At 36.7% G+C, this 11,373-nt stretch overlaps 2 protein-coding genes across 3 annotated transcripts in view; both read right to left on the bottom strand.

Moving 5' to 3' along the window:
• Positions 1-5,400, bottom strand: part of mettl16 (methyltransferase 16, N6-methyladenosine) — a 39,386-nt gene extending 33,986 nt beyond the window's left edge. Inside the window, exons 1-2 of the mRNA XM_016557026.1 lie at positions 5,266-5,400; positions 4,577-4,709 (exon numbers count right to left, since the gene is read on the bottom strand). Coding sequence (XP_016412512.1) covers positions 4,577-4,704 — 128 coding nt within the window. The 5' untranslated portion in view covers positions 4,705-4,709; positions 5,266-5,400. The remainder of the gene's footprint in view (positions 1-4,576; positions 4,710-5,265) is intronic.
• Positions 5,401-6,472: 1,072 nt separating this feature from the next.
• The window catches only part of LOC107743664 (lissencephaly-1 homolog A-like), a 60,782-nt gene continuing 55,881 nt past the window's right edge, over positions 6,473-11,373 (bottom strand). For both annotated transcript variants that reach the window (XM_016557023.1, XM_016557024.1), the window contains 3 exons: positions 10,072-10,173; positions 9,818-9,974; positions 6,473-8,925 (listed from right to left, as the gene is read on the bottom strand). In XM_016557023.1, the coding sequence (XP_016412509.1) occupies positions 8,852-8,925; positions 9,818-9,974; positions 10,072-10,173 (333 nt within the window). In that variant the 3' untranslated portion in view covers positions 6,473-8,851. The remainder of the gene's footprint in view (positions 8,926-9,817; positions 9,975-10,071; positions 10,174-11,373) is intronic.

The following is an 11,373-nucleotide window of genomic DNA, read 5'->3' as shown; positions in this document are numbered from 1 at the left end:
AGCTTTTTAGCAGCAAACACTCAAGATGGGTTTGGTGAACACAGGGATAAAAAGTACCCCTTTTGTACAATGAAATATACTGCTGTATTTTTAATGTTGTGGGCCTGTATTTCTGCTGGAAGTCCTGGTGTGTGTGTGTGTATATATATATATATATATATATATAGTTCAATAAATTGTTTCTAAATATTTTAAAAGAGAATTAAAATAAATTATATAAATAAATTTTTACTTTTTTGTAGCAATGTGCTGCGTGTTACATATAAATGCTAATTTAAATATTAAATGTCTCCTTCTTAATTCTTTTATTTAGCAAAGAACATTAAAATGCCAAAAAAGACACTGAAATGTTACAAAAGATTATTTAAAATAGTGCTGTCAAACGATTAATCGCGATTAATCGCATCCAAAATAAAAGTTTTTGTTTACATAATATATGAGTGTGCTGTGTGTATTTATTATGTATATATAAAGACACACACATACAGCATATATTTTGAAAATATTTACATGTATTCACATGTATATTTGTATTCATATAAATTATATCATATATAGATATTTGTAATATATAAACGTAACTTTTTTCTTAAATATTTACATGCATGTGTGTGTATTTATATATAAATAATAAATATACACAGTATACACATATTATGTAAACAAAAATTTTTATTTTGGATGCGATTAATCGCGATTAATTGTTTGACAGCACTAATTTAAAATAAATGTTGTTCATTTGAATTTTCTATTCATCAAAGAATTGGTTTCCCAAAAAAAAAAAAGCATTAATTAAAAATATGAACCGTTTTAAACACTGATAATAAGAAGAAATGTTTCTTGAGCAGCGAATCAGCACATGAGAATGATTTCTGAAGGATCATGTGACACTGAAGACTGGAGTGAGGATGCTAAAAAATGTAGCTTTGCATCACAGAAATAAATTACATTGACTACAGCTGACGGTAGCCATCGACTTCCATAGTATAGAAAAAATACTATAGAAGTCAATGGCTACCGTCACCTGTTTGGTTTCCAACATTCTTCAAAATATCTTATTTTGTATTCAACAGAAGAAACAAACTCGTACAGGTTTGAAAGAACTTGGGTGAGTAAATGATGACAGAATTTTCATTTTTGGGTGAACTAGTTTCATCAGTTTTACATCATCCACCTTGATCTCCAGATATCGACATCTTCGCAATTGAAAAACCCCTATTGGTCAATCAATCCTCAATGCTCTTTCTCAGTTCCATGATCATCAAAAGTCAACAATCAGAGACAATACACTGAAACAGAGTCACCGCACAACCACACACAGCGTCTGACTGTGTCCCAATTACAATCTCCTGCTCTCCACCTCTCAAACACTTGAGGCATTCTTCCACTCCAGGATGCTTTTGTGCCCCTTTCCACCTGCCACTCCACAGCTCTGTAGTGCACATCTGCAGTGCTATCCCACAGATATGAGCAGGAAACAGCCCAGTATCGAAAAGAAGCATCCGAGATTCCAGCTTCCTCTCATGCATGCATAATCACAGTCTTTCTTTCAGCTGCCAAAATGGGTCCAAAACAATCAGTAAAATAACGATGGAGGCTGAGCCTGTAAAAACTGAGCCTGTTATACAAACCCTCAGGCTTGGCTAAGACTGTGAAGAGTTTCCAGAGACCTGAGCTGGGGCAAAACAGAAGAATACCCAAGAGATCTGAGATACTGGCCTTTTGCACCTCAAGCGTTAAACTCCCAGAGGCTGAGATCTTTGCTCCTGTCAAGACTTCACTGAGCAGAACATCGCGCTGTTTCTTTAAGCTGAAACCCTGTAGGCACAGCGGCTGATTTGCATGCACTACCTCTAAAACCTTTGGGACGTTTCGCTCAGTGGAGAGAGATGCACACACCTCTTGGCAAGGTCAACGGTAACGGTGCACAACCAAGTGGGACTGACTGGAAATATGGAGACTTGGCAAAAAAAAAAAAGCAAGATGTTCATTCTCAGACATGACTGTAGGGCGTTTGCTCAGATGATTCCCATTAGACCGAAAACTAATCTTGCAAGTGGGGCTAAAAAAATGAAAGACGATGAGGAGAGGGGAAAAAAACACAGGCAATTTTCCCAGAGAGGAGTGCTGCTTGTCAAGTTCATTTTCTGACAACAGCATGAGCTCCGTCTCTCCCCTGGAGCTCTGGATGCGCTGCTGAGTATCGACAGTCACAGCAGGAAGCTCATCCAATCATAGCAGCTGCTTCAATGGGACAGGCCTAAAATACTGCGCCAATGTGATTATTGATCCACAAATAACTCATCTCCCTTTACAAAGCCAAAGCAGAAGTCTGCTGACTGACTCCTCTGAGACTACATGCAACCTAGCAGACATCAACATACCAGTTTGTGAGCATTAAATATTATCTAAAATTTATATGAATGAATTTATTAGGGACAGAGTGCTTGTTTGTGGGAGATAAAGTGTGACTGTTATTTTAAAAGATGGCGTTTGTAATGTTATTAATATTAACATATTTTCTTCTATGGCAGTTTAAAGTCATTAAAAGGAAAAAAATGTGTAGGGTGGGATTTATAACTGGAAAATAATTTTTAAAAATATTATTCATGTGGTAGATCTTTACCTTTGTACGGAAGAGGATTAGGGCCAAGCAATAATAAAAAAATAAAACCATCTCGAGATTAAAGTCGTTAAATTTCGAGAAAAAAGTCTAAATAAAATGTTGATGATAACTTGTTAAATTGAGAAAAGAAGTCGAAATTAAATGGAGAATAAACTCATTCAATTACGAGAAAAAAGTTGTTACATTTCGAGAAAAAACTCGTAAAATTGACAAAAAGTCTAAATAAAATGCTGAGAAAAACTCGTTAAATTTTGAAAAAAAACTCATAAAATTTCGAGAAAAAAAGTTGAAATAAAATGTTGAGAATAAACTCATTAAATTACGAGAAAAAAAGTTGTTACATTTCAAGAAAAAAAAACACAACATTTCAAGATAAAAAGTCGAATTAAAATGCGGAGAATAAACACACTAGTGCCAGGTTCATTTCATCTCATTGGAGAGTGTCAAAGTGTCTGCAGTGGCGTAGGCTGGAGAGTAATGCACATGGATGTAGCATATGATGCGGTCGACAAGGGTTCGAGTCCATCTTTTGCCGAACACGCTTTTCTTACTTTTTACATCACATATCACATCGGAAAAGTGGAAATCAATTGCCTAACGAGTGTTTAATAATAATGCATTGATTGGGTAGGTTTAGTGTTGCTACAGTAAATCCATTGTAAATATTAATTTGTGGATTGAAAAGTATTCTAACTGATTGTTGTCGCACAGTGTTTCTCCTGTTTTCTGCGTTAAGTGTTGTTGAGAATGGCAGCACTGTTTCATCTGCCTTTAAACTAGTTTAAATCACAGTGGAATCTGTGGTTTGATTAGGGGTAGACAGGCTATCGGAGAGCTTTGCTTCCCAATAAGGCAGCATCTAGGCTATTTAATCATTTTAATAAATAAAATCATTTACACTATGTTATTATTGTATCCTGTTAATGTACAACAATACTGAGGTGCAAATAGTATTTGTCACTATTTATAATTATAAATAGAATCTAATTAGCTACTATTTGTACTTTGCAAAGATATGCTACTTTTACATAACATAAATAGAATGGCTATTTTCACTTAGTGTAAATAGTATGTCACTTTTTTCTCATAATTTAATGAGTTTATTCTCAACATTTTATATTTTTTATTCAACTTTTTTTCTCATAATTTAATGAGTTTATTCTCAAACATTTATTTTATTTTGAAGTCTAATTTTATTTTGTCAATGTAGTGTCTGAAAAAAAAGAAAAAAAAATATGTCTGGAGTAATTTCTCTGGAGAAATTAATATTTTTACTCAGCAAGAATGCATAAAATTCAAAAGTGACAGTAATTTCATTTAAAACATTTAAATGTTAGAAAATATTTCTATTTTAAATTCATCAAATTCAGACATTTCTATTCATCAAAGAATCCTGAGAAAAATGTTAAATGTTTCAAGCATTCAACTGTTTTCAACATTTATAATAATAAGAAATGTTTCTTGAGCAGCAAATCAGCATATTAGAATGATTTCTGTAGGATCATGTGACACTGAAGACAAAAGTAATGATGTTGAAAATTCAGCTTTGCCATAACAGGAATACATTGCATTTTAAAATGTCTAAAAATAGAAAACAGACATTTTAAATTGTAATAATATCTCACAATATTACTGTTTTAACTGTGTTTTTGATCAAATAATTGCAGTTTTGGTGACTTCTTTCAAAAACATAAAAATCTATATAAAATCTAAACAAATATTCTCTAATACTAGGAGTGACTGTTTGGTCTGAGATCTCTAAATTAATATCACATTGTACTCAAAGGCAAATATGTGCAGATCACAGATAACAAAATATTGTCTTTTGAGACAGATCAGTCTTTTTTTCCTTTCACAATGCTAGAACAAAACAACACTTTTATATCTTACGTCATAATTCCTCTAGCAAAGTCATATGACGCGTTAGAAATGCTAAAACACGTGACTTACGTCACTCTGCCGGTCAGTGTGGTCTGCACGTGCTTCTGGAATTCAGGATGTTTAGAGGCCAGATACACAAAGTCCGGAGGTTTGTCCTTATAACGGTTTCGAGGATGCATGGATTTATTGAGCGCCATTCTTTCTGCAACAAAACAGATTGCACATGACACCCTAAACAGCAATAAAAAAGTCATAAACCGTTTCAAACGGCTAGTTAACACCCAAATTAAAATCCTGTGATTATTTATTCATCCTCGCATTGCTCCAAACATGTATGAACGTATTCAAATAGTGATATTAAGCAGAATGACAACTGCAGTCACCATTCACTTTCATTGTGTGGACAAAAGGTGCTGTCAGTCCCTAATATTGCGCCAAACATCTTGTTACACAGAAGAAAGCCATACAGATTTGGAAAAACATGAGGGTGAGTAAATGACGACATGAATTAAAGTGCGTTACATATGTGCTGTTATTGCAGACTGTGTCTATTTACAGACAACATATTGTCTGTGTGTAATGTAATAAATTATGACAAAAAGTGTTCAGGACTAATTCTGTAGATATGCTAAGAGAGTAACGTTAGCCAAACAGCTAACTGATTCACCAGACAACACACTGCAAACATGCATCTGTAACGAACAGCACACGCGACACTCTACCGTTTCGAAAGATCGATCAGAAGAACAGATAAATACCGATGAACGAAAACTTCAGTAGTTTCTCAGTGGTCAGCACTCTAGGCTGTCATTGGCAAATCACGTTGTCCCAACGTTTAAATGTTTGTTCCAGGCTTCCGCTTTGCTTTAGTCACAATTCTGCGCCGGCGCACACATATGGCGTCATGGAATCGGTTTAATCCAGAGCTCTGGTTTAATCATATAACTTACTTCATATTAGATCACTGTTACATATTGTAATTGCAACTATGTCTGCCTTTGAGAATTGTTAATTGTTCATATTGTTTGTTCAATGCCTATTTTGTATGTACATTTATTTACTATATATATATAAAAAAAAAAACTTATTAGACAGAAAAAAAAAATCTTGCGCTTATATCGAGATTCCCCATTAGCATACTTTTAAAATTTAAATTCATTTTATATGTCTTTTACAATTGTAATAGTTCTTTGCTACAAATATACCCCAGCGACTTAAGACTGGTTTTGTGCTCCAGGGTCACATATTATATCCACAAACTAAAATTGCTCGTGACCTAAAATTCACCTCTTAGCAGTTAGTTTGAAACTACTTAGAACTTTATTGCATTATATTTTCACATTTTTTCACATTTGTTATTGTTTTCTTTACATGTTAATAATTTTGTTTATTTATGTTTAATGGCCAATCAATTTTTAAATTGTGTAATTATCAAAATTTGCATGATTTTTTCTAGCCACATTTAAAATTAAACTACATGATTGAATAAGTTGCAAAAGTTAATTTTTTTCCCCTGTTCTGTAACCTATAAGCCAAGTTTTGAAGTGCTGAATATGTAATGAACTGGAACCACTGGAAACCAGTGTCACTTCCCTGTTTGACTCCATTCAAACAGCATCACTACCAACGGACAAAACATTCATATTTTTTTCTTTAATTATGTTGCAAACAATAACATCCAGATATACTGTTAACAATTGGCTGTGTGAACAGTGATACCATAAAAAGCAAAGAGTCCCATTCAAGCTGTGAAGTCTGAAGCCTCCAATCTATTCACAAAGTAACAGCTGATGATAGACCTGTGGCTGGAGGATGGACCTACAGACAGGACCTTCACAAGTCTGTCTGTACATGAACCCATCCAGCGTGTGCAGCAGTGGGATTGCTTGGGACCTGCGAACGGCAGACTTTCTCCTCTGGACACAAAAACAGGACACCATCATTGTCAAACCAAGAAAGACCTTATTTAAAGCCTTGAGGAAAGCCAATCGTAAGGGAGTAGCGCTGCTTATGGAGGGTAATAAACTCTGGACAAATGTAAATACACGTTTAAATTACAAATGATGAGATTGAGCAATATTTTTGTCCAAAATTACCCTTTTTTTTGGTTTAGGTTTACAGCTCCAGTACATCTGAATCTATTTCTGTGCTGCATTACACAGTCAAGAGCATCTCAATCAAGAAACTAAAGGAGGCATCATTGGTGCTTTTCTTGTGATGGGCACTTCTCCCTTGGGTTGCTCAGTCTGCCACAATCCCATAGCGAAATCAAGTCGTCATCTTCCTTCATACAAGCACACACAGATCGGCCTCTACAACCACGTACTGAGCGGCCCACAGTTAGCATGCCAGCTGACCTATCTGGTAGGGCATCTAGCTTCTTTAACCAATCATGGCGCAACATACTTAAGTATATATTTTCTAAAAGATGTCACTTTGACCAGGATGGTCGGACATCAAACGGCCAATTGTTCCCCACCAGACAGCTCAATCGTCAGTATGGTTACATGCAGCAGTGCCATGTGGACAGATCTCAGACTAGTCACTATCAGATTTTCAGCAGCAATAGGTACATCCAGTACACACACAACAGGAAATCGCTTGATAATAGCATGGTTAAGCAGTGAATTCTTTATTATATAATTGCATTGGAATGAAAAGGCGAATTAAAATGATATCCGTTTATGCATTTTGAAGCCTTACATCACTTAAAACCTTCAGTCCGCTGTGACCGAAGATCTAACAATAGCAGGGATGTGCAATTGAATTCAATTTCTTTCGTCTTAACACAAAGTCAAAAGGCATATTTTCTCCTTAAAAGATATGGAATGGTTTATCTCCATGTGTAGGATTTTATCAAATAATTTCCCATTGTGTATTTATTTCTACATTTATTAAGAGATATAGCAGAGAATGTGCCACTCGTCACATTAAAGTAATGGCTCGAGCACCTGTGGTTATTTTAGGGATATTCAGCCATGGTCCACAGTATGAAGATCCCTTTACAATAAGAGTCACCATCAGGACTCTCCACAGAGAGAACAGGCAGATCATTAGTTTGTAGCTCCACAACTCATAGGTTTATTATAAGATTGAGCTTCCCAAAGTATCGAGTGTAGCCCATCGTTCCATTTTTTCACCATGGAAATCTTTGCACCCATTCTTTTAGGACAGATTTTTGCACAGCCCCCTGATGAGAGGAAACTTTGAGCCCTTGTCATGCATTGCACCTTAGGTCCAAACTGAGGGTTGCGATTTCTGCATCAAATGTCTTTTGTGAATTCAAATCTCAGCGTAACTGCCATAGGGGCAACGGGATCATTAAATAACAAATGAAGAATCAGGACGCCTTCATCTGAATGCAAACAACAAACGTCGAGGGCCAAATCAAGTGCTTTGTAGAGGCAACGGTGACGGTGCTTGTAAGTTTGAAGTGCTCCTGGGTAGACAGACTCAACTGACCACTGAGGTCAAAATCAAAATCTTCACTAAATCTTTGTTTCAGGCCAAAAAAGAAAAGAAAAGAAAACCAACAACACTCTTGCCGCCCACTATGCAGCATGGCTTTTTGGATGCAGGAGTTTCATATAAATTCACTTCTATAATTAAGCACAATTCTCTCTTACAGTGTAAAGTCATGTCTCTGGGATTGTACTTCTCAGTAGGACGCGTCATGACAAGCGTACAAAGATTTATTCCCAAAGATTTCCAGACAAAACACATGAAACGTTCTTAGATGCAACCATTAAATGTTATCTAAATCCACAAGAAGAGAATGGTAAGTACACTCCAGAAGTGATGCAACAAAGCTACAGAATAACTTCGATAACAAGCCCCATAGATGATCATTCAACTCTCCACCTCAGCATTATAGGTTCATTCTGTAGCCTTTGCCCCTTGAAAGGTCTCCAAGCTAGGCACAAACAGACTAAGACAGTGGGAAAAAAAAATTATTATAGACAAAATAAATCAGACACTGTCATTAAATTATCAGTTTAGTGCCCTACATTTAACCCAGTCAGCTTCTGCCTTCGGTAGGTCAAGCTGAGTGAAAGATCAGCCTGTGTTAAACCTATGGTACTTCTAGACAACATTATGTAAATTTACAGTATACAGTTTTGGATTCACCATGCAAGAATACTTTTTTTTTTTTTCATTTAATAGCTCGATCTACATCCAGAATAATTTACATAAAAGGACACGGTATTGAACCGGAGCTGGGTGGGTGATAACCGTGGTGTTTGAGTGCATCCAGAAGAGCAGGAGGAAGCTGAGGGGGAAGTGGAAGGGATCCGGGGGGTGGAGGGGAGCATGGAGGTGTTGTGAAGGGTCCTGCAGGTACGATCAGCGACACTCCCACACTTTTACTGTTTGATCTACGCTCCCGGTGACGACGTACGGAGCCGATTTGTGGAAATCTGGGGAGAGATGAGAGACAGTAATTTGGGCACACAGACTTGAACTCAAATTATATAAAGATTAGTGATCAACCAATATGAATTGGCCCTGTCTTCCTTAGTGCTGCCCAATTCTGGCAATTTATCACTTAACTGATAATGATAAAAAAAAAAAGCCAAATATTGGTTGATATAGTGAATTGATATAGTGAAGATACTGTGTAAATGTAAGATTTTTTTCCTCAAACTGTGATCAGTCCAACATGGCAGCATTAGCTCAGCCAATGGCATGAGTTTAGGGTGGGGCTACGTGATCATTTGACCAATGGAAGAGGAGGGAAAATCTTGTTTGAAAATCCAAATTGTACCGGTTCCATTTAGTGATGCTCATGCCACAGAAATGACACATTTCAACTTTTAAAACGTACATAAAACACTTCAAATAGCAGGATTCACAAGCTCAACCACTGTCAAGAGACCTGAAGCCTCAAACAAACACTCAGTTCTCTATTCACACTAAAACCATCATTTCAAATCAATAGTCTGGAAGACGAGTGCTGTGTACTGAAGTGCTTTTAAAAGCAAGTTTGAAGCTTCACAGGAGCCTACAGGGGAGCTGGCTGAATAACATCAAGTATCTCTAGAGAGCTTCAGTGCCTTGATCCACTGAAAAGATCTGGACTCAGGCAGTTAAAAGACTGGAGGGTTCAGCGCCGTCCTCTCTGAATATGCTGCCAACGGCTGACAGGACTACCTTTTGTAGAGTAACAAACTTGATCTTAACCTAAGAAATCACTCTTTGGGGAAGTGAGGATGTGCTGCACACTTCTAAAAGGCATCTTTACCCTTACTTGGTCATCAAAACATCTGATATGCATTTCAGAAACCAGTGAGTGTTTATACGACCGCTTACCCAGAGAGGTAACAAAATGTTCATGGGCACTCAAGGTCTTCATGCAGCGCTTGTTTTTGTAGTCCCAGATCCTCAAAGTCTTGTCATCAGCACAGCTTACGATGAACTTTCCTCCAGGGTGCACAAGAACCCCACGCACCCAGTTATCATGGCCAACCTGAAGAAGACACCAATCAAAATGTTTCAGATTCAGACAAAACCATAAAGCTTCTCAAAGTCAAATTCTGCACAGTAATTTTATTAGACTGACTCACCAGTGTCATAAGGCACATGCCAGTGCTCACATCCCACATCTTGATAGTCTTGTCTCTGGAACCAGACAACAGGAAAGGACCAGGTTTCCCACTCTTCTTGGCCTGGCAGAAAAAAATAAAAACAGCAAAATTATAGAGCATTTCTACATTCTGTTTATATTTAGTGTCAGTTTGTCTTATCCTGTTATCTCATTGAAAACATTCATTCTAAAAACACTGTTTTTGTGTCAGAAGATAATATTAAAGCAGCTTCCCCAACACTGATAAATAACATCTCACACACAGCAAGTGTGTGTATAGATAAATATTTATGTTTCTTCCTAGAAGAATGCAATAGTGTATGGGCAAGTCTTTAACCCACAACAAGGTTACAGAAACAGCTTTATTAAGACTGATGCACTACAAACAGCATTATTAGAGGGGGCTGAGACTCTAGCAGAGGTGCAGACATCTAGTCATAACAGCACTCTAATGAATTACTGTTCTTTCGATACCACACCTCAAAATAGAGTACTGAGAGCCATTACACATCTCGTGCAGTCAATGAAAAGGGGGATATAACAAGAGCAGAGGTGTTTGGGGTGATAATGCATTTAGATAGCTCTGTGAAGAATGGATGGTCATTACGTTCAAGGCCTTATCTATTATTCCCCCTCCATAAAAGGCCAACTCTGCTTGAGGGGGAGTGCGAACAGACACATTAAAAACAAAATTGGTCTTGCTGAGAGGCTGACATGCTCAGGCAAGTGTGTTCAGGCACATTTGTACCTTTAGACAGAGCTGCTGTAATGACATACGGGGCTTTGTAATTAACATCTGTGACAGTGTTACTGGTGTCAAGAGATTTTTTTAATTTCACCTGAACAGGTTCAACAAGATCAAAGATGACTGACTAAATATGTTCATTTTTTAATTAAGGAGAAAGTTTCCTCTACATAACAATAGTAATTACTGTGAGGGTTAAAGGCTGTATTCCACATGCTGTAATGGCTAATGCTTCATCAGATAAAGATGAAATTGGACACGGTTGATCATAAGACCGGCAAAAAAAAAATCTAAATGGTACTTTCTTCACCTTAGGCCATTAGCCAATACCACCCATGTCATTTCACACTCCATTTCAAACCATTGTACAGGACAAATTTAGATAAAAATCAAAGGACCCATCAAAATGTGTTAAAAGGGCACAGCAAAGAAGAGACCAATAAAAATCTCCAAATAGCTGGACAAAAGATAATACACTGATTATTTACACAAACAAAGATCCATTGATTCAAACCTTTTTTTTTTTAATGCAAGGTT

Source organism: Sinocyclocheilus rhinocerous, unplaced genomic scaffold (genome assembly GCF_001515625.1).
Source record: "Sinocyclocheilus rhinocerous isolate Xijiao unplaced genomic scaffold, SAMN03320098_v1.1 scaffold166, whole genome shotgun sequence".
NCBI classification, from domain to species: Eukaryota; Metazoa; Chordata; class Actinopteri; order Cypriniformes; family Cyprinidae; genus Sinocyclocheilus; species Sinocyclocheilus rhinocerous.
This window is presented reverse-complemented; position numbering and strand designations above follow the sequence as displayed.